The sequence below is a fragment of the Diabrotica virgifera genome, chromosome 5 (assembly GCF_917563875.1).
Source record: "Diabrotica virgifera virgifera chromosome 5, PGI_DIABVI_V3a".
In the NCBI taxonomy this organism is placed as follows: domain Eukaryota; kingdom Metazoa; phylum Arthropoda; class Insecta; order Coleoptera; family Chrysomelidae; genus Diabrotica; species Diabrotica virgifera.
Window position 1 is genome coordinate 46459325 of NC_065447.1, and position 24396 is coordinate 46483720.

Below are 24396 nucleotides of genomic sequence, written 5' to 3' on the forward strand. Positions count from 1 at the left end.
ATTTATTAGTTTTGTTATATTTATACGTATTTCACTTAAATGATTATATTTGTTTCTTTCAAGTAGTTTATGAGTAATTTAAATATTTTCATTTTATGACAACTTAGTAGATATTCTATACTAATTGGAAAATGAACTTGTGTTTATCGTAAATTGTAATATAATTGATTTATATATCTCTCGTTAATTTTGCATTCCAAGAAAATATGGTTTAAATCTCTAATCGAAACATTATCACAAAAACATACTGATGAATTAATTATTCCTAATTTGTGCAGATGTGCCTAATATTTCCCGTGTCTAGTTTTTAATCTGACTATAGTAGAAATATCTTGCTTTGGCAGGTTATATTTAAATATGTATTCAGGTGGCGGAGGAAGTTCTTGATGTAAAGAAAAATATAAATTTTTTGACATGCTTGTAATATTTTTCCATTCTTTTTTCCATATTTTATTTATTCTAACTTTGACGTCATTTATTGCATCTGTCGATAAGATGTGAGTTAGTATCTCACCTTTTTTTATTGCATCTTTGGCCAACTCATCCACTTTCTCATTACCCAGTATACCGGCATGCCCTTTTGCCCATATAAATACTACTTCCACTTTAGACAAATTATTTTTTATATTACATAAAATTTTTGATTTGTATGAACTAAAATCAGTATTTTCAATTGCATATATTGCAGATCTGGAGTCTGTTATTATCACAGCTTTTTCAATATTATTCTCTTTGATCCATTCTAGAGCTTTTTCGATGGCTATAATCTCAGCTGTAAAAGTACTACTAATACTAGATAATTTGTAATTATTATATTGATGGGTATTTTGCACATACATAGCACATCCTACTCCTGTTTGATTTTTAGAACCGTCTGTATAAATTACTGTGTAATCCACAAAGTCGCTCAGTATAGATTTTACTAAAATATTATTTAAATGATTTGATTCTGTATATTTAGGAATTATGATTCTGGGTTTTTTTATCAAAGTTTTATACGGAAATTTATAAATTGTTAATAATTTACTCTTGTGTAAATCTGTATAATTCCTGGTTTCAATGAATGCATCTGTTAGTGGTGGTGAATTTTTTATTCTCCAATATTTACTAGTTAAGTTTTCCATGTTTAATAAAGCCAGATTTGTTAAAAGGTCTGACTCAGTGTTTCTTAGCTTTATGCAGTATTTTTGAGCTAAAAATTGTCTACGTAAATTTAATGGGATTTCATTACACTCTGCTAGCATAACGTTTATTGGAGTGGATACCATTGCACTTAAACATATTCTCAAGCATCTGTATTGTATCCGATCTAAAATTTTTAAGTTCGTATTGCTTGCTGATCCATATATCCAACACCCATAGTCCACGACTGACCGAATACAAGCATTGTAGAACAATAAAGCTGTTTTGGGATGTGCACCCCATTTTCTGTTGGTAATACACCTTAGTATATTTTTTTTTCACACTTACCTTTGATGTATTGAATATGTTTAGTCCACAGAAGTTTATTATCTAGTACTATCCCTAGATACTTATACTGATTCACCACTGGTATAGTACGCCCACTCGAGGTTACGTTTCCCGGTGCGCGCAATCTATGCCTGGTGAAAAACATAATATTGGATTTTTCTGTGGACATTTTCATATTATTTTCATTTGTCCATTGTATAATAATTTCAACTGTATGCCTCAATGATCGTAGACAGTCGTCGTAGGTTTTTTGGGTGGAGTATATACAGATATCATCTGCATATTGTAAACATTTAATATTTTCGTCAAACAAACTATGAATACTAGCAGAATATAAGTTGAATAATGTTGGACTTAATACTGAACCCTGTGGCAGACCTTGATTTACAACTCTTGGTCCGTGTAGTATATTTCTATGATCTTTTAACCATACTGTTCTATTAGTATATAGATTTAATATATTATTACAGATTTCATTATTGAAACCAAGTGAACACATTTTATATTTTAGTATGTTAAGATCTACTGAATCATAAGCTCCTTTTATATCCAGAAACAAACAAACTAGGTAGTCATTTTTAGACAGCGCAATTTGTATATCTGTAACTAGCTTTGTTACTACATTCAATGATCCAAGACCTCGGCGAAATCCATACTGTGTACTAGGTAAAACACAATTTGATTCTAAAAACCATTCTAATCGAGCTTTGATTAATCTTTCAAAGGTTTTACTTATACATGACATTAAAGAAATTGGTCGATATGACTTGGATAAATTTTTGTCTTTATAAGCTTTTAATAATGGTTGTATGATATATTTTTTAAAATGATCTATGTATTGCTCTCCTACCCACCAACTATTGAAAACTTTAATTAATTGCTCCTTAGCTATTATAGGTATTTTATAAATAATTAATTCATAGGTAATAAAATCATATCCAGGAGTAGTATTCTTCGCTGTTTTCATTGCAACCTCCAAATCTTCAAGATCAAACGGAATTTGAAGCTCATTGCAATCTATTACATGCATATTATTATCAATAGTCTTTAATATATTTGGTACAAAAGTTGGTGCATATGTATCTAATAATTCCTCAATAATTGATTGCGTTAGTGGAGGTTTTTTGTGAGTGTTATTCTTATTTGATATTTTTTTACTAAAATTCCAAATTTTTGATATTGGTGTGTTTTTATTTAGTTGATTGATAAATTCTACCCAACATTTTTTTTTGTTTTTGTTTGAATAGTAGAATAGTAGTTTACACTGTGCTTGTATTTTGCGTAGATCTATATAATTTTGAAAATTTGATACTCTATTATACTTCTTTAAAGCGTCTTTTCTATCTCTCACTTTCTCGTCGCAATCTCTATCCCACCACACTGGTCTTGTGTTTTTCTTACTAGCGGCTGTGCGGCATTTCATTGCCTCACAAGCTGCTTTATTAATATTAGAGACTAACTGTTCAAAATTGTCTTCAGTGGAAGTAATACTTTCATTTTCCATGCTGTGTGTTAAAATATTTTGATAGTTTTCCCAGTTGGCCGAAGACTCAATCCATTTTCTACTTGGTTGTATTATGCTGTTATTATATCTCCTTGTTAAGATTGTACTTATGGGAAAGTGGTCTGAGCCTAGCGTATCATCTAAAGGATTCCATCCTATGTAACCGATCAAGCTTGGTGAAGTAAGTGTTAGATCCACTGGAGAAGGATTTTCATTTGGTCCAGTAATTTTTGTAGGTCTACCATCATTTAAAACAATAAAATTGAGATTTTCTAGAGCGTCTGCTAAATTTTTACCTTGAATATTGTCGTGCACTGAGCCCCATATGCTATGATGTGCATTGAAGTCCCCACAAATTATACTTTCTCCTTGTATTTGTGTAAATATGTTCGTCCAATCATTTTTTGTAGCTTGTACATTTGGTGGTTTATATATACTGATGTGATCTTGATTATTGATATGAGATAATATTCTTATATGTCACTTAATTTAATCAATGTATTAATACTAATCTAATTAATTAACCAGATCACATATCAATATGTTTTCAATCTCAGGGCGAATTATAAATTAATTACTTACTTCCGTGGCTTCTAAATATTTCTTAATGGTTCCTAATCGGGATAGAAAAGAAAAAAGTAAAAAAAAAAATACACATATGGGCTACAATTATAATTAAAATATTTTTTATTTTATTTAAAAGGCAATCAATGCTTAATATTTGCTATTTCTTATTATTCTTAAACATAACATTTACAAATGGGAATCTTATTTCCTTTTGGTTTTCAATTGAAAGTTTTTATTAACATTTAACTATTAGGAGTTATTAGGAACAACTCTATTTAAGTTTGATGAAGCTTTTCTGATATTATTGATTATGTTATTCAATTTTTTATGTGGAATTTAATACGAAAAACCCATACATTCATGTCCAAACAAATGAGACTGACCTTTTCCTGGTGAACTGAAAATGTCCTCACACAAGACCCGTTTCCTGCTATCCTTGGCTGCGATCAAACCTCGTCCTGGCTTCCAGTAATGTTCTCCTTTGAAAAACTAGCTCGAATAGCTCTCGTTCCTGCGTCTGTCGTGATGCTGTGTTCTACCTTTCTCGAAACTGCTATCAGCTACCGGGACACTCTTGGCTCAAGGAGGTTCTTTTACTCTCGACCTGGCCTACTTCTCGTTCCACGATAGATACTCCACACTCACGGAACTACACCGGCTTTCTCACTCTCCGTACACTACCGTCTACTACTCGACTTCACTTCTCGACAGCTCAAAACATTCTGCTCTCACTTTGTCATTCATTCCCCTACTTTCTAAATATCCCTTCCAAATTTACAAATCAATCTTCCACCACCAACTCTCATTCGTAATATTCCTCAAAACCAATTTTTAATCTTTCTAAATATGCTTAATGGATTTCAAAAGAAAATATTTAATTCCCATTCTAAAATACTTTCTAACTATTTACAAATTTTAATGACCTATTCTCTCTTTCAAATGAGTCTTATTTAGCATAGGCTAATGATCGAAACCTTCCGCGAAAAACGATAATGAACTATCACCTATTTCACTGAGTTTTATTTAGCATAGGCTAATGATCGACCTTCCGCGAAGAACGATAATGAACTATCATCTATTTCACTGAGTTTTATTTAGCATAGGCTAATGATCGACCTTCCGAGAAGAACGATAATGGTACGCGTCATTCACTTTGTTTATCTAAGCACATTGTTCCGAGTTTCGTACGCTTATTCTAATCACTTCTTAAAATTAAATATAACAATTTGTTGTATACAGGTTGTTCTAAATTTATATGCCCGAGGTTGAGAAAATTAAAAATATTTTATATTAAAGTGAATTTTGTTTATAATTATTAAATTTTAATTTTTATATCAAATAGAAATATAACAATACATATGATTGATATTTTGAGGTCCTCTATATATATATTGCACAAATTTCTATTTTTGTATAAAATTTGTTTCTAAATTTTATTTCAGAATAACAAAAATGATCTTTTATAAGTATTCCTACGCCACCATATCCATCTGCTCTACTTTTATTTATAAAATTATAATTATTTAATCTAAAACTTTGGTTAGGTGATAACCAAGTTTCATTTAGTGCAATTAAATCAACGTTTTGTGTTTGGTTTATATGATTTAAGAGATTTGCCTTATTTTTTATTATAGACTTTGCATTCCACTGTACTATATTAAATTCCGTATTCATTTTCTTGATTTCCGGCGTCTTGTTGAATAGATCCTAATACATTTTTTAGTTCATTTTGTGTCTCTTTTATAACCTGCATTTCTGTGACATCTAAATTAAGTTTTTATACATATTTTCGAATATTATAGGTAGTTTTTGCATTACTATCATTTCTAATTTTTCCTTGTATATCTGAAAGTCTTCTCTGTGCGGATTAGGTAAGATTGAATTATTTATTTTAATTTTGTTTTGAAAATTTGGTGTTTCTTCTATAATAATCGGTGAAATAGCTTTACGCTTTTTTGGTTGTGATTGTGGTCGTGGTACCCAATTTTTATTTGAACTGGTTGGCGTAGATGATATGTCAGAGTTATCAATTTGACTCATTTGTGGAAAATTTTCCAAATTGTTCAATACATCAAATCTATTATTAGAAGTTACTTTAGAGTAACTGCAATTTTTTTCTAACAATTCCGCTTCCTTAAAAGATAAATTTTTTTGTGACCTAATCTTTTTTATATTTACCTGCTGCAAATATTTGGGACAATGTTTGGAAATAGACTGATGTCCATTTGTTTCACAATGTATGCAATATTCTTCTTTTGTGCATTCTTGAGTGTCTGCATTTTCGTGTATTTGGCCACATCGTTTACATTTATTTGTGGTACTTCTACAGTACTTTGCTGTGTGTCCATACCTTATACATTTGAAACACTGGACCACTGGATAAATATATGGTTCTACTACAAACCTGACCAAATTTATTTTTACATATTGTGGTAAATTATTACCTAAAAATGTCACGATAAGCATTTGTCTAGGTACATATTGTACCTCCTTATCTAGGCCTAGTATTTTCTTCGTCATTCTTTTTACCTGTACTACTTTTCTTTCGCTCTCAATATTATCTAATATGTATTTGTCAGTTAAAAATGTGTCAATTCCTTTGATTATACCCTTCTTGTGATTAAAAAACATAGGTATGTAAGCAATTAAATTATTTTTTTAATAACCTCATGTTCAATGATTTTATTTGCTGTATGGAATGTTTTAAATATAACTTTTACTTTGTTTCTACCTATTAATTTAATGTCAACAACCTCGTTTTTAAAATTAGAATTATTAAAAAGAAAATGACCTACTTTTACTGGTGATTATCTACTGGTTCAACAATGACATAAAAGGGACCTATATCTATTGCTGCATACCTGTTCTGGATATCATAAACTTTACCATTATTTTTTGTTATATCCATTTCTGAGTTCATAACGCTTCTATCAGGTGGATCCTGTTTAGGCGGGGGCTGATCCCCGCCTATTTTATCGTCCATATTACCTTAATACTATAGTATAATAAAATTTCCAATACCTTACCTAATCAGAAGAACTAAATTATCAGTAAACTATTCTAAACTGCAAATAACAAATTAAAAAACCAAACGGGAACACAAAGCAACACACTATCTACGAAAAAACCGCCAAAATTCAATATTTTCTGTAAGAGATCCAAAAATTATTATAACTTTGGCATTTGTCAACTTGACACTGTTCATGGAATATTAATGTGGTTTTTGGATGTAAAATGAGTTTCTGTAATCAGCATTATGTCTATTTTTGTGTGTTGATGAATAGTTTTAATTCTTCTATGTGTTGACTTAGGCCATTGGCGTTCCATAATACTAGCTTTAGTAACTGAGTCATTTCTGGCTGAGAATTATGTTTAGGAGGTTGAGCATAGTGTTCATTTGTTCCGTCAGTTTTTTAACATGTCTTTCAGTTCTGTCATGTCTGTGTGGTAATTAGTTGATTTGGTATAAGTTGTGTAGTAGCTTGGTTGGAGGCTTGTTGGTTAACTGCTTGCGTTGCTTGTGCTGATGTTTCTACTTCTAAATGTGTCTATCTTCTAGTAATATTAACGATCACATTGAGCGATCCTATTTTATTTACAAGAGAGGGCATTCACTTTTTACATCTTTAATGTAATATGAGAATTTTAATTTTATGTTTGTAACGTGCCAGATTTACCATTCATCTGATATGTTTTCTGAAAGTTTTTTTGGAGTCAGTGGTCTTAAGTTTGGTTGCTGGTTCATTACCAGAAGCATCGGCAGAATATTTCATATGAGCTATGGGATCTACAAGTCCCATATATTGTTAAATAAACAAATCTTTTGTTTTAGATATTGCTGTTGGTGCGTATCAAAGTGAAAAAGTCTTCGTACTTCAGTCCAAAGAAATAATTATATTTCATGCTAGTCTTACATCAGATATAAACTCAATTTCCGTTGACAAGACATCAATAGTACCTATTCGCTATTGTGTTGGATTTTCACCAAAATCACCAAGTAGCAAACTAACATCACTAACATTTTCAATAGAAATAATAGTTGATGATGTAGTGACGGATAGAAATGATAATATTGCCATTGATAGAAGCAAGAATGTTTGTAATGAATTTAATGCTACCGCTGATGTAAGTATTTATTTTTCATTAAATTAATATAAATATTATCTATACAATTATCTTCTATCTATTGCATGTACCCTTGAGGCTAGGGCCAGACAAGCGACAATTTACGGCGCTATAATAGCAGTAAAATGAAGCGCGAAAAATGCGTCCTATCCTATGTTGCTGCGAGATATTTTACAGCGCAGTCTGGTCATCCAGTACACTCACCGTGGGACCCATTTTCGCGCTTTATTTTACTGGTCTTGCAGCACCGTAAATTGTCGCTTTTCTGGCCGTAGCCAGAAAAGCGTACGTAAGTGTACGTCCAAGGTGCACGCTGCTTTTCGGAGTCGAATAAAGGCCGGGACACACATATCTGCACCGCGCCCGCACCGAGCAGAGACAGCAGCATGGATGCGGTGACCGAGCATGGCTACGGTGCTGACGAGGTGCGCTACTATGTGTCCCCACAGATAAAATACCTTACCTTTTCTTTCTCGTTGTAGCACGTCTAGTAATGTAAGAAGAGAAAATTCTCAAGAGAATATTCGAGAACGAGAATATTATCTTGAGAGTAGCTGCGTCCTTAATCATGCTAAGATGATACATAAAACAGAAAATTGAAAAATGGAAAATGTGGATATGACTTTTCTAAGTAAACGCGAAATAATGAGGAATTTAACTATGGAAATAATGCTAGACAATTATTGGTTTAAGAATTTTACAAGAATGTCAAAAAGTGATTTCGAACTATTAATAAATATGATAGGGCCAAGAATAGAGACGAAAGATCAAACATGAGAAACGCAATAACAATCTCAACAAGCAATCGTTCTTCAGTTTTTGGCGACTGGTGACTCCTATACTAAAAGTTTTAGTTTAATGTATTTATTCAGGGTGCACTACTCTTCCATTTGTCTCATAGTTTCAGAAGTATGCCAAGTTCCACAACTCTGTACGTAAATGTACTGCATTAATAAACCTTATTATAATTTCATTTGACCACGTATTCATCTTTTCTTTGTATGTTTTGACAAAACCAAATTAAATTTCAACAGAGTACAGGAAATAAATACGAAATATAGAGCAACATGCAAAATTTGACACAACAGTTCGACTTTATATTGGCAACGCATCAGCCATTAACTGCAATAGTGTTCAAATACCAGCAAGATTTCGGCCACATGGCTCGGCCATACGACGATATTTTAATTAGATGGCTGTAATGTTGCCAGCAACATAACAAATATATATTTTTGGCAACATATTGCTTCAGAAACTAGCCCGTCTCAATGTCACTTTAGACGTAGACCAATCCATGACTGAGCTGGCGACTCGTGAAAAACAAAATCCCACAACTTCTCATCAGTACAATGAAATGCAGAACGTAGATGACCAGGATCAGCTAATGATAGAAATACATTCTGAATCTGAGGCCTCATCTTTGTCTGATTAGATCACCACATCCATCACTTGAATTATTTGCTGTTAAGAAGAAACTTTCATTTTTTTATCAAATAAATTTTGTGTTCTCTGTTCTTTATGTATTTTGTTGATATAAAGAACACTGTATACAACGTAATACAACGTAAAGTGAAAGAAAAGAAAAAAGTATGGAAAATGTATCTAAAAACCAAATCGGAGGACGATTTCGAAAAATATAAAATGGCCAGAAACGACATTAAACAAGAAATTAAAACGGCAAAAAAGAAGTCTTGGGAAGATTTTGGACACAAAATGAATGAAAACTATTTTAATAACCAAAAATTGTTCTATGGTACATTGAAACAGCTAAGACAAAAGAAAACACATAGATTAAGAAACATAAGAGATAAAGAAGGAAATATATTAACTACAGAAAGAGAAATAATGCAAAGATGGAAGCAGTACTTTGAAGAACTAACAGAATGGAAACAATATCAACATGAAAGAGAGGAAGACATGATCGAAAATACAGAAGAAATGCAGCAAATAACAAAAGAGGAAATTGCAGAAGCCATTGACAAATTAAAATTGGGAAAATCTCCAGGCCAAGATGAAATCACAGCTGAAATGTTAAAGTACATGAGTGAAAATTCAAAAGAAAAATTCCGAGAACTACTAAATGAAATAATCACAGCAAAGGAAATACCATATGATTGGAAAACAGATATAATAGTACCACTGTTTAAGAAAGGAGACGCAAGAAATTGCGAAAATTATAGGGGTATTACATTTAGAAGCGTTCCTGCCAAAATATTCAATAGAATAATTGAAAAAAGGCTAAGGGAAAAACTAGAAATAAAACTAGAAGAATCCCAGCATGGCTTCAGAAAAGGAAGGAGTACCCAAGATCTGATATTCATATTGAGACAAATAGGAGAAAAACTATTGATGAAAGGCAAAGAGATACACATATGCCTTATTGATCTGAAAAAAGCTTTTGATAGAATAAGAAGGGAAGATATATGGAAATGTTTAAAGAAAAATGGAATAGAAAAGGATATGATAGAAATAATTAAAGCCTTATATAAAAATAATAAAATAAAAATAAGGACTCACAATCAAGAATCTGATGAATTCCAGGCAAAGATAGGACTAAAACAAGGCTGTGTACTAAGTCCATTATTTTTCTCAATGGTACTAGATGACGCAATAAAGCAATGCAAGGAGAAATCTAAAGACATGATATTGGGAAAATGGAAAATGAACAATGTACAAATACAAGAATTACTATTTGCAGATGATATGGTATTGTTAGCTGACACGGAAGAGAAACTGCAACAAATATTAAGCACTTATATAAAAGAACTAAGAAAAATGAACATGGAAATAAACACAGATAAAAGTAAAACAATGGTTATGGCAACTACAAAAAAAGTGATAAAGATTAAGGTAGAAGGACAAGTTTTGGAACAAGTAAACAGCTACAACTACTTAGGTACAATTATTGAAGAAGATGGTAAAATAGACAAAGAAATAAACAATAAAATAGGAAAAGCAGGGACAATTTATAATACATTTAAAAAATACGTTCTTTGGAAAGAAAGAGGTACCCAAAGAAGTCAAAACACAAGTGTACCAAAAAGTGGTTCGACCATCAATCGTCTATGGGAGTGAGTCGTGGACGCTAACAAAGAACAACAAAAGAAAAATCAAAGCTACAAAGATGAGATTCTTGAGAAAAATAGAAGGGGTCACACGAAGAGACAAAATAAGAAACGACACAATAACTCAAGCTCTAAAGATAAAACCCATAGAGACAATTATAGGGGAACGACAGTTAGGATGGTTGGGCCACATCCACAGACTAAACGACTTAAGAATAACGAAAAAAGTATATGAAGTCAGTGTACAAGGGAAAAATAAAGTAGGTCGCCCAAGAATGAGATGGGAAGAACAAGTTAGACAAGAAGCAGAGAAGAGAGGACTGCAATGGAGTAGGTAAAACAATTGGCTCAAAATAGAACAGCATGGAAAAGAAGTATCAAAGAAGCACCACAAGATTAAAACATATGGACACAAAAATGGGTCAAATAAGTAATTTATATTTATTAAAATTGTATTGTTAAAATAAAAGTTTTGTATAATTATTAAAATGTATTGAAATGTAGATATTGAACTAGTTGTAAACAGCCCAACACCGAAAGGTACGAATGGGCTTAACTGATTAAATAAAATAAAATAACGAACACTGTTGTAGAAAATTCTCCATATCGAGAATATTCTAGAGAATATTCTCAAGAATATTCTCCGATTTTTCATTCTCGAGAATTTTCCAACACTAAGCACTTCCCACACTCGTGCTCAGTGCGGATATGTGTGTCCCGGCCTTAACCCTTTGTATTCAGTTGTCAGCGTGTAGGTGCACTTTGGACAGTAGGGTGGGTCGAAAAACAATAATGTTTCATTTTTTAATCGCTATACCGTGGAAAACTTGCTTTTGGGGTATATAAGTAAAATGCAAAGTAAAATAAAGTTATATATTGAACCCCCAGCTAGCGCATCATACTTAAAATTTAGTTTTTTTTTAGAAATCAAGACATTTTACAATTATTTTTACAATCTTTAGCCAATAATATTTAAACGTGCTATAGTGAAAAATGTTTAGTTAATAGTTTAAAAATAGGAAATAAATTTGAAACAGACAATATCTTTTCATTTTCGGTAGCCCAAATACTCAAAAATTGTTAAAATTCACATATTAGCACCTTAAAAGAAGGTGTGGTCTATCTAGTATGTTGTGTTGGGTGTTAATAGCACAATCCATTTTTTTCTTTTATTTTACACCCCATTTAATTGGAATAGAATTATTCTAGTGTGTTTAAAGTTATAAATGATATAAATAAAACAACTTATAATTTTAATAACATGTTTAATTGAAACAAAAAAGAAACCAAATTATAGCCAAACAATGTCAACAAATTAAATGAAATTTTGACTTTAGAAAGAGTCTTTTACTAACTATTTCTGAGTGGGTACGTTGAAGCTGCGCTTGCTCTCAAACTTTGGCATCGAAGCTCTTGATGCTACTGCAGATCTTATGAAACCATCTCGTTCCTAACCACTAGGAGGACTAGTTAATCGCAATCTTTTGAGTAAAGATCTTCTAGACCTAAGTTGTGCGATAAAGTCAGGTAACTGCCCTGTGGACTTATCTGTTTGAGAACCGGGTCCACTTTCCCACTCTCGATGGTTGACTACAGCTAACAGAGTTTTGAGACTGTATGTAAGTGTGGAAACGTCTTCAGTTAAACATAAATTGTTAGTATCTTTCATTTTTAAATCATACATGCCTGTATGGTTCAAAATAAAGTACAGCAAATACATAATAGATGGACCTGAACACGTTTTTGAGGCTATCAAATCAACCAGATTTCTACCAGAGAATTTGATTAAAGTAGTTGATCCTATAATCGAAATAAATGCATTTTTTCCCACCCAGAAAATTTGCTACTGAGGATGATAGTGGATGAAAGGAAACACATAAGAGAATTAGGATTCCGAAGAATAATCAAAGCAAGAATGTTAGCTACAGAAACAGAAATACTTAGGGTTTTTCGACCTCCAAAAATCACCTTTCATGCGAATGACTACTGAATTATTTGATTGGAACACCACTGAAATTACACCACCATCACTGTTACGGAGAGTCTCTGATGATGAAGATTGGGCTAAAATCACTGCTGGTAAAACACCCGAGGATTGGAACTTTGGAAACTTTCCATGCCATACTCAAGCCGTGGAACACTGCGTCAAGTTAGTGACTGAAGCATCTAAAAAAAGTCGTCGGTGCTAAGTAATGAGATGGTTTCATAAGATCTGCCGTAGCATTCAGAGCTTCGACGCCAAAGTTTGAGAGCAAGCGCAGCTTCAACGTACCCACTCAGAAATAGTTAGTAAAAGACTCTTTCTAAAGTCAAAATTTCATTTAATTTGTTGACATTGTTTGGCTATAATTTGGTTTCTTTTTTTGTTTCAATTAAACATGTTATTAAAATTATAAGTTGTTTTATTTATATCCTTTATAACTTTAAGCACACTATAATAATTCTATTCCAATTAAATGGAGTGTAAAATAAAAGAACAAAAAATGGATTGTGCTCATAAAACCCAACACAACATACTAGACCACACCTTCTTTTAAGGTGCTAATATGTGAATTGTTAGTTAATATGTGAATTGTTAGTTAATTTAATTTAATTTATAAGATGAATCCGAGATGTTTAGTGTTAAATCCCTCTACATCTACAACTGTGTTTTAAATGTTTATATAAACTCAAAAAAATTTAAATTTCTTAGCAACCGATTAGCTCGATCAGTAACAAATATGGATATTAGTATTCAGCAGTTCAAAAAATCAGTAACACAAAGATCCCTAATGTTCTTTGGACCTAAATTTTATAACATAATTCCTATACATATCAAACAAAAACCTAAATTATTTAAATTTAAAAAATACATAAAAACCTATCTAAAAACCCACTTAAAATTATTTTTGGACGCAATGTCTTAATGTATGAACGACAGCATAATCAGAGTAAAATTTGGGTGTATATTGGTATTATAATTAACAAAGTATTCAGCAGCTAGAGAGGTTTACCGTCCGTCTTGTTCTGTTGCATTATCTCTTCGATAGTTAGGTATGTTACTTCTTAGTTCCAACCTTAATACTACTTTTATGTACAATTGATACAGTTTCGATTGACATAGTACAGTGCAAAACAGGCAACTCTTGCCTAGGCATGGTGCTGAGTCAGTCGATACTAATAATAATATAGGATCTAAATGTAAAATGTTGTACACACATATTTTTGAATAAATTTGAAATTTGAAATTTGAAATTTGAAATTTGAAATTTGAAATTTAAGTGTGATGCGCTAGCTGGGGGTTCAATATATAACTTTATTTTACTTTGCATTTTACTTATATACCCTAAAGCCAAGTTTTCCGCGGTATAGCGATTCAAAAATGAAACATTATTGTTTTTCGACCTACCCTATTGGACAGGCCTATTTTAATACGAAGGATTTAGCTATACCGACTCGGCATCGGCTTTCTGACTCAGGAACAGGCAGGCACTATGCAAGCGCACTAAGGGCGCGTCCATAGTGCCCTACTGTGATACATGACTTGCACTATGACACATGAGGATAAAGTCTCTATTTAGATGAATGACAAATGACCATCTACAAAGTAGAAAAACCTAATAGAGAAAGTAGTGGAATACAATAAACTTCTAGTTCCAGTAATTATCGATTTTCATAAAGTTTTTGACACAGTTGAGCTAAGCAAAATATTACAGGTGCTTAAAGAATGCAGGCCAGACTATAGGTATACAAAATTATTATACAAAATGTACATACAGTAACAACAGTAATCGCATAAAAATAGAACGGGGGGTTAGGCCAGGAGACCCAATGTCACCTAAACTTTTTAATGCGGTTTTAGAATATTCTCTCAAGGATTTGGCTTTGATGACAAGGGGAATAAAAATAAATTGAGAATACCTAAACAACTTACGTCTGTTGTGAACAACGAGAGTGAAATAGGATGAGGCGCCATCTTGTTGAAAGAAATAGGGGAATGGGGGGCATGACGGGGTCTCGAGGTAAGACGGGGTACCGCACACAAACAAGAAACTACACGTTGGTGAATAGCATGCAGTAACTCAATAGGAAGAGTCATTCGATTAACGGTCCCTGCAAGAGAAACCGTGAATGAGAGTGCACGCGTTTTTTGTTTACAAACGGAAAACTGTTTTAGCGATCCGTTGATCTAATTTTGTGCAAGGACAACCATCGTTATTTTAAGGTAGTTATGATCACCTCACCATCAAGGTCTTTTTTATCGTTGTTTACTAGTATTCTTATTTTGATAATGGCATATTGTTTGTGTGAATACGTTAAACATTTAATTAGTGATTTTTTTTTGTTCAAAGTTACCTTTTGAGGCAAGATGGGGTATTGGGTGCGGGGTATGATGGGACATTGGTGGTAAGTCTGGGTTAATTTAAATTTCTTAATAAATAACATTGGATTATTATTTTAGATAATACCATGGTACGTACTTACAAGAAAAAAAAAAAACAAAAAGAGGAGAGTGGTCGAGAGATGCTATGAGACATCGTCAGAACCCTGGGTAGGCTGCCAGATCTGTGGATGTTGAGCTCACAATGCTTGTGCTAGGTTGGACAATGAAGATCTGGAGCAAATACACATTTTTGTGTGTTTTGTGAGAATTAATTAGCATCACCATCATGCCCCAATTCCATTACCCCATCATACCCCATAGTATGGGGCAAGATGGTTTTTCATAATGTTCTTATTAATGGCTAATTGTTGAAAAATGTGATAGGTTGATTTTCCCAAGATTGTACCAAATCATAGTTAGATTAATGACGTAACGTGCCATCAATTAAAAATAGTAATAAACGTAGTAATTATGTTGTATTTTTGTTATTTTCCTTAGCTCCCCATCATACCCCCCTACCCCTAGTGTCAGGAGTGCCCTGAGCTGTCGATTGCAATAATAACCTTTCTTTGATTATCTGCAGATAAATAACTGTGATACGTTATGGAGCCTTCAAAAAAATATGACCAAAGAGATAAGTTGAAATAATTCCAGCCCATGCCATAACATGAGGCGGGTTTTTTCACTTCCTCAAAGAAATGGAGGTTGTCATTTGCCTAGAAATAAACATTTTGATTTCGAGAAATCGCGACCTTATCGGTGAACAGAACATTTTGTTTGTCAATGCTCTCGGAAAGTGTTGAAGCAAAAATTGACACGCTTCAATTGTAGATTCACTTGTGGCCGCCATCGTATTTCAATCGCATCTATTGTTGTCCGTCTGCGTGACCAGAAAGGTGCCTTTGAAGATGCGCATGCGCCGAAACGCAAATAAATAGATAGATAGATAGATAGATAGACATTTATTGTTTTTAAAAACTACAGTTTTATAACAATGAGTTTAGTAAGTACAGAATATAACTAACAACTAGTCTAGAACATAAATAACTATTAACAAATTTAAACAAAAGTTAAGCGCTATCACTAACTGAAATGGAGAACTTGGTTTTTTTAATAAACACCAATGAAGGAGAAACTGAAGTACAGAATATAACTAACAACTAGTCTAGAACATAAGTAACTATTAACAAATTTAAACAAAAGTTAATCGCTATTACTAACTGAAATGGAGACTTGTTTTCTTAAATAAACACCAATGAAGGAGAAACTGAAGCTTATTCATTTAAAACAAAAGATCTAAGTTTTATGATATTCCAAATATATATTGAAATTGCTTTCAGAGATATTATAGTTACATTATTAAGACAACCAATAAGGTCGGTGCAATTATTAAGGGGGGCCATATTAACCGGTTTCATTGAACTGTAAATGGGACATTCAAACAGTAAATGTTCAAGAGTTTCCAACTTGTTTGTGTTACAAATAGTACAGATTTCAGATGGTCGTATATGATATGTTATACCATTATAGGTAAATTTTAACACATGGCGATTAGATGTTCGAAGTTGCGCCATGGCACGAATGTATTTTATGGGAATTTGAAATTCCAGATATTTCTGTACTGAGGTATCTACGGATAAATGTTTGTAAATAGTTGAGAATGTTGACATGGAGACTGCTTGAATGTCTTCTTGATGAAGCATATCCATATACTTTTTTAACATGCTTTTCTTGTTTTTTAATAGCCAATCAGAGATGTTTTCATCCCAAGAAAATTCATAATCTAATATTTGAAAATATTGCTTAAACTGTGAAACCCAGTTGTATCTGTTCGTATTTATTGAATTATTTGCTGAAGAAATTTGAAGCTGACGCAGAAAACAAATAAGAGGAAGTCTTAAATCATGCATTTGCGATAGCTTGATAAGCCAATTTAAAGTTAGCTTGAAAATAGTAAAAGAAATTTTTACTCTTCCTGTCTCCAACCTAACAGCATAATCAGGTGTATTGATACTGAGATGTAAAAGTTTTTTAAAGAAAGTTATTTGTATTCTTTCTAACTGGTCAGCATATCTCATTCCCCAAACGGGCACACAGTTCATAACAAGGCTTTGAACTAGCGAATCGAAAAGTTGCACACGAGATGTCCAAGAATTCATTTTGGTTTTAGCCATTAAACCTATCACGTTACCAATTGCGTGTTTTGCTCTTTCCACTGTTGTATCGGCCATTGCTTTAAAAAGTGATGTTGTGGTTAGGGTGACTCCAAGATATACAAATTTGTTAACAACTTCTATTTTTTCATTCTTATATAGGAACTTAACGCCTTTATTGCCAATTTGACCGCTTCGGGCAAATGGAAGAATTTTGGTTTTGCCAACATTTACAGTTAGCTGGTTTTTGTCACTGTATTTTTCTAGATAACTTAAATTTTTACCGAGTTCAACTTCCGAGTCACAAAGAATGACCAAATCATCAGCATACAATAGCATTATTATTTGATTTTGGCTATCAATGGAGATACCTTGTGATCCTTGACTAATAAAAAACTGTTCTATATCCGCAATAAATAAACTAAATAATAGTGGACTCAAAGGTTCACCCTGTAAGACTCCTGTTGAAATATCAAATGGTCTTGTGTAGCCGTTTGGAGTTTTGATGTACATCCTAGCATTATCATAAATGTTTTTCAAAATGGCTATTATTTTAGAACTCACCCCAAGGCCAAATAGCTTTTGCCACAGCAAATGATGGATAATGGAGTCAAAAGCCCGCTTATAATCTACAAAGGCAGCGTACACTTTGCGTTTTTTCAGTCGTAGTTGCAGTTGTACAGCAGAAGTGAGGGTGAATACATTATCAATGCAACCCCTTGATCCCCTGAAACCCGACTGACATTCGGGAAGAACATTATTTACTTCAACCCAATCTCTGAGTCTGTTTAACAAAATATTAGTAAATATTTTTTCAACACAATTAAGTAAGGCGATACCTCTATAGTTTGCTGGATCATCTCTGTTGCCCTTTTTAAATATCATAGTAAAAATGACTTCACTCCAGTTATGCGGCGTAATGGTTGTTTCCAGTATTCTATTAAACATGCCCGTTAAATACAGTATCCAATTATTTGGAAGATTTTTAAAGAATTCATAAGAAATATGGTCAGTTCCAGGTGCTTTACGATTGGGACAGTTATTTAGGACTCTATATATTTCGTCACTGGTTATAATAGCGTCAAAAATGGGATGTCTTGCATGAAAAAAACGGGCATTATGATATAGTTTTGGGGGATATATATTCGAATAAAATTGCTCCCATACGTCTACATCGATAAAAGAAGTATTGTGATTTTTCCGAAATTTCCTAATCACTGACCAGAATGTTTTGGAGTCCCTGCTGTTTGCAAGTTGAGAATACAGGTTATGAAAATATATATGTTTTTTCTTTTTAATTATTTGTCTATAGGCTTTTTTTGATGTCAAAAAATTTGTTTTATAGGGGTCGCGGAAGTTATTTGATTTAGCTGTTTTGAGGCTTTGTTTCATGTTGATTTTAGCTGAGGTACATTCATGATCAAACCATGGAGGACTTTGCCTGATACACGACGGGAAAGATTTTTCTTTACAAAGTTGTAATTGCGAAGCAGTTTCTTTAATTGCTGACATTAGATTATTGTATAGTTCCTGTGCATCAATATTTATAGAAAGAGACGTTTTATTCGAATGTTGCATAGAAATTTTATAGAAAAAGGCAAGGTCAGTATTCCATTGATATATAGTTTTTTTTTGTATAGGAAGTGCTTTTTTGAAACGACTTTCTCGAAAAAAGTCGGAAACGCAAGTTACCAGTATACCAAAGTGGTCAGAAGGGCTGTTATGGTTCATTACACATAAATCTTGGATAATAGGTATTGCACTGTTCTGGATAAATGCTAAGTCAATTACACTATTTCCAGCTTTGCTAATGTGAGTAAATTGTGCCGGTGTATCAGACTCAGTCCTCCCATTAAGTAGACAGAAAGAGTTGGTGTTCATGAAGTCAATAATATGGCGCCCCTTAGTATTTAAAACCATGTCATTGCTTAGACGATACTCCGATAGATTTGTGCCCTCCAGCATCTCTGGCGGAACTTCTAAAATATCTGATATTCTACTGTTAAAGTCACCGCCAATTAGAAGCGGAACATCGAAATGGTTTTCTAGAATTTCCGACAGAGATACTTGAAAAAGTTCTAGAATATACACAATATCTAAGGACGGTTTAAAATATACTGTGCAAATAATAATAGACTCTTCCGAAGGAGAAACCAGTCTGCAAAATAGCCACCACGGTGTTTTTTCTAAAATTACACAGTTGTATACATTTTTATAAAATATGTAGATACCACCGCTTGCTCTGCCCATGGATTTCTCTTTCGAAGCAGGACTACTTATAACATTATAGGATGACAAAACAATTGACAAATTATTACACTCATTAAGTAGCCATGTTTCAGTAAGACATAAAACCGAAAAATCATCGTAATCTCTAACAAATTCATCCAGATTGGCAAATCCTTGACAGTTCCAAAATACTATTTTGAATGATTGCTATTCAGGTACAGATGAGTTTGCCCCACATAAAGCAGGCTTTGAAGTCTTGAGTCCCTTTTCACGTCTAGGTGATTCCTGTTCCTCTCTATCACGTTTGGTTGTTCCTCTTGTAGTAATTCTAGGTATTTTGTTTATGTATCTAATCGTTAAATTTTTCTCCCCATTATCTATACGACTTTGTAGCTCTGTTCGTAATTCAGCTAGATATTTTGACTGGCAAGGTGTCAGATCTTGTTTTATGTATATGTTTGAGTTTGAGTTTTGATTCAGTTTAGATTTATTTTTAAGAACAAAAAGGGCATCTTCACTGGACATCATAGTAACTTTCAGCGGCCTTGGTTTCATATCTTGGCGAGGAAAGCCAAGCCGGCGATGCGAAGCTATTTGTAAGTTAGGAGCTACCTGATTTAATATTTGTTGTGCATTAACTTCATCGGATTCTGTATTTTCTGGAACACCCATGAGCAAAACATTTTTTTCCCTTTGTTTTCTATCAGCCAGCTCTATAAGGATATTTTCGGGAGGAGAGGATTCTATTTTCTGGATTTTAATTTTTAGCTGTTCGTTTTCTCTTCTTAGAACCGCTATTTCCGAGATGCAAGCGTCAATTTTTGTCGACTGAGAATTTACTAAATTATGTAAGTCAGACATTCGAGTGTTACATGTTGCGATAGCGTTACTTAAATTAGCAAGCTGAGCCATAATTGCGTTGAAGTGCATTGTGCTAGCATCTGCTTCTGTGGTACAATTTTGACACTTCCATGTCAACAAGGTTGCAGGTGAAAAATTTAAGGGTTGAGGTTGAGCACAAACACCGTGCCATGTTGTTTTGCATCCAGAACATTCCAGTTTGCTACCATCTGTCGATGTTATAATTTTATGGCATGCCTGACAATTTAAATCCATTATAGTAATATTAACCGTACTATTAAAGGTACCACTAATTACTTAAGTTTTTGTCTAAGGCAATACTCAAGTTTCAATTAAGTAGATCGCTGAAATGTAGATTGTATTTCTTGTTTAAAAATTGGGTTTTTCTCCTTACAGGTGTGTTTATAGTAAAAACTATTCAACTGATCTAAGGCAATATTCTGGTTTCGATTGAGTAGAACGTTGAAATGTAAATTGTATTTCTTTTTTAAAAATTAAGTTTTTCTACTTACAGTTGTGTTTACAATAAAAACTGTTTAACTTTTAACTTATATTGGTTAAATTCACAAGCCACTATTAAACGATGTTACCTCTACGGCTGCTAGAACTAAACTGCAACTAACGCAAATAAATATTGGCTAGGTGTTGAAACATTATTATTGTTATTATAGTGTAAAGGGAATTTACGGCCACCCTATACACACATCGGCGTACGTTTCATTTTATGTTTTGACTTAATTTGTTTGAAAATGAAACGTGACGCATGGGAAAAGTTATAGCGGACGAACAATATTAGGATTATTCGCACAGATACTCGGTGCTGACTCTGAAAACAAGCGTGCACCTGCACCTATTTTTTAGTAGAAAAATATAAATATAAGAAAATAAAAATGTCAAAGTTTTGGAGCTATTATTATTTTTATATGTAAGTATCCTTTCAATATTTTAGAAGCCAGTGGGCGACTTCGTTCCTTTCCAAATCTCCCTTAGAAGCGATGTGATTGATAACGTAGTGGTAGAAGGACCCAAAGTTGTAACTTTGTCAATCCCTTTCATACATGGATGTAGTTCAGCTAACTTATGCAAGACGCAGCTCAGTATGAATATTACACCAAAAAAGTAAGTATATTTTTTTGTTTACTCATTTTTACTATTTATTATAATAATTATAATAATTATAATTTACTAAGGTACCTGACCCAAATAAGGCCCGGTTCCAAATAAAGCCCATCGATTGTTTTTACCAAAAAAAATCGAATACTTCTCAAGGTGACGTTTGTCTCTGGACGCTACTGGCATCTATTGGCTAAATCTGAACTTAAATCGAGGTTAAGTGTGACTACGCCATGTTGATGTCAGTTGCTTTTCCAGACACGCTAGGCGCACATCAAATTACTATTTTCAGGCATTTATGAATTTATTGATAAGTTTTGAAATAAAAGTGATAAATAATTGTGTTATATATGATCTGATAGCTTATAATTTATATAATAGACATGTAAAATAACGTACTGTAACGTTTGAGTATTTATAGTTTTTAATAAAAATACAGGACAAGACACGGTAGAGAAGCTGTCCCTATTAAGGCCCACCGGTAGAGTTCTAAACAAGGCCCGCTGGCCTTATTTAGTGCCTGTAGATTTTCAGCAATGTTTGTTTATTTAAAGGCAGTTTTGTTGACTAAACCTATATACACCAGAGTCTTTTTAAATCATTTTTAAAACTTTTTTTAAATGATTTTTTTTAGTATACGTATGATTCAATTTCAAACAATTCAATTTTCGATCCAAAAAATTCTTAGTTCTCCGATTTGTGTAAAACTTGGTGTATAGCTTCTGACATTCTAGACATTTAAGTCCGAATAGTCGTTTTATTTTTCCCTTGAGTGTTTTACTTATGTAGAATCTCAAAATATCATTTTTATGGATTTTACAATGATTTGGTGTCTATTTACTTATAAATAAATTTGTATATTGTAGCATAAAGTATTAATGGAAAAAATAATGATTCAACAGACGGGACTCAAAAATGACATTATACGGCCGCTTATTAACGCCTATTCACGCTCTGGGCCAAGTTATACCTCCAATGATTCTCTTCAAAGGAAAAAGAATGCAGCCAGAATGGCAAGATAATCTTCCAGCTGGTTCGACCATTGAAATGACAGAGAAAGCATCAATGACAACATCAACCTATATAAAATGGGTACACCACTTTGCAAAGTTCAAACCACAATGGTTTTCGATGGAGCTAAGTCTCACTTAGTCGCAGGTATTGTTGATGCAGCTGACGATGATTCCAGTAATGACGAAGGTATCTTGGAGACTTCCTTTCAGGAAATTCTTCCTACATCTAAAATAAAAAAGAAAATTGTCCAGCCCCGAGCAAAAGTCACTTAATTATAGAGCGGTTATAGTAAGTAAAGCTGTATTTCCTGAAAATGATAAAATTCAAGACAAAAAACCTATTAGTGATAAAGGGAAACAGACGAAACCAAAAAAAGGAGAACATAATATAAAACTAAAATCCCTCAATGAAAAGAAAGATAAAGGAAAAATTCAACCTTCCTTAAAAGATATTCTTGAAGCAGGTCTAAGTGGATTGCAGTCTAAGGTTTCAAACTCAGGAGAAAAAGGAAAGAGCTGGTTTTGCTACTTGTGCCAAGAGGACAGAATAGCAGATATGAGGCTGTGCACCAAATGACTTAAATACGTACACGAAGAATGTTTAGGATTAACAAGCAGAAACAAAACACCTAGATTTGTTTGTCCAAAGTTTGATTTCTAGACTGAGGATTATTACAAAACTGTAAAATTTATTAAATGTGAATAAACGTATGTTTCTGATTTAATAAATGCCTTTATTTAGTGAATATCTTGCAATAAAACACCCCCAGAAACAGTTAACAGTATCTAATTTTATTAACATCTAAAATCATGTATCAAATTAATGAATAAAATAAAATAACAATTAAAAAAAAGGTGGACCTTATTTGGATCAACTGGGGGCCTTTTTTGGAACTACTGTACCCAATAAGGCCCACAATATTGATTTTGAAAAAACAGTTATAACTTTAAAAGCATTAAAATTTGATAAACTGTACCATAGTAAAATGAAAGAGCATAAACCTTCCATTCGTTTTCCATTGCTTTGAGAAATTAAATCGAATATTTAATATTTATTTAAAAATAATTAAATAAGACTTATTTGGGTCAGGTACCTTATTTATTATATAAGCAACAGGGTTTATCTTACCAATAAAGAAGTTACCACACAGCCACACACCAAAAAACAAAACTTGATTTTATTTGAACTTGGAATAGCCAAGAGAAAGAAACAGTTGATGACTGTTAGTGTGGTTTATCCAAGAAATGTGAAGAACATAGGATTATTAGCCTAATGAATCATATGCTGAAGCTTTTCCTACGAATCATACACAAAAGGGTATACAACAAACTAGACGAACACACTGGTCAAACTCAATGTGGTTTTAAGAATCGCTTCGGAACAAGAGAAGCACTTTTTTCAATACGTGTGCTAGTTGAAAGATGTAGAGATATCGATTCTGATGTATACCTGTGTTTTATAGATTTTGAGAAAGCGTTTGACCTGGTGAAATATGAAAAATTAATTTTTAAGGTACTAATATAACATCGACGATAAAGACTTAAGGATAATTTCAAACCTCTATTAGGAACAAAAGGCTAAAATCAGAATTAAAAGCGAAACATCTGGAAAAATCAATATCGAGAAAGAAGTAAGACAGGGATCTGTCCAGTCACCTTTGTTGTTCAACGTTTACTCTGAGAAAATATTTAAGAAAGCTTTGGAAGGCACCTCGGATGGTACAATTATAAACGAGCAATGTATATATAACCTGCGATACGCTGATAAAACGATCATTCTGGCAGATAATGCTGAAGCACTACAACGTCTAATGGACCGAGTAACGACAGCCTGTAGAGAATTTGTAATTAAATTAAATACAAAGAAACAAAAACGATGGTCATCAGCAAGCACCAAAACAGAAGGGTGGAGGTTAATAGCAGAATGAAGGTG

At 32.9% G+C, this 24396-nt stretch overlaps 1 protein-coding gene across 1 annotated transcript in view; it reads left to right on the forward strand.

Moving 5' to 3' along the window:
- LOC114331180 (integrin alpha-PS5-like) overlaps window positions 1-24396 on the forward strand; it is a 189499-nt gene that overhangs the window by 101761 nt on the left and 63342 nt on the right. The window contains exons 12-13 of the mRNA XM_028280676.2: window positions 7374-7666; window positions 21287-21456. Coding sequence (XP_028136477.2) covers window positions 7374-7666; window positions 21287-21456 — 463 coding nt within the window. The remainder of the gene's footprint in view (window positions 1-7373; window positions 7667-21286; window positions 21457-24396) is intronic.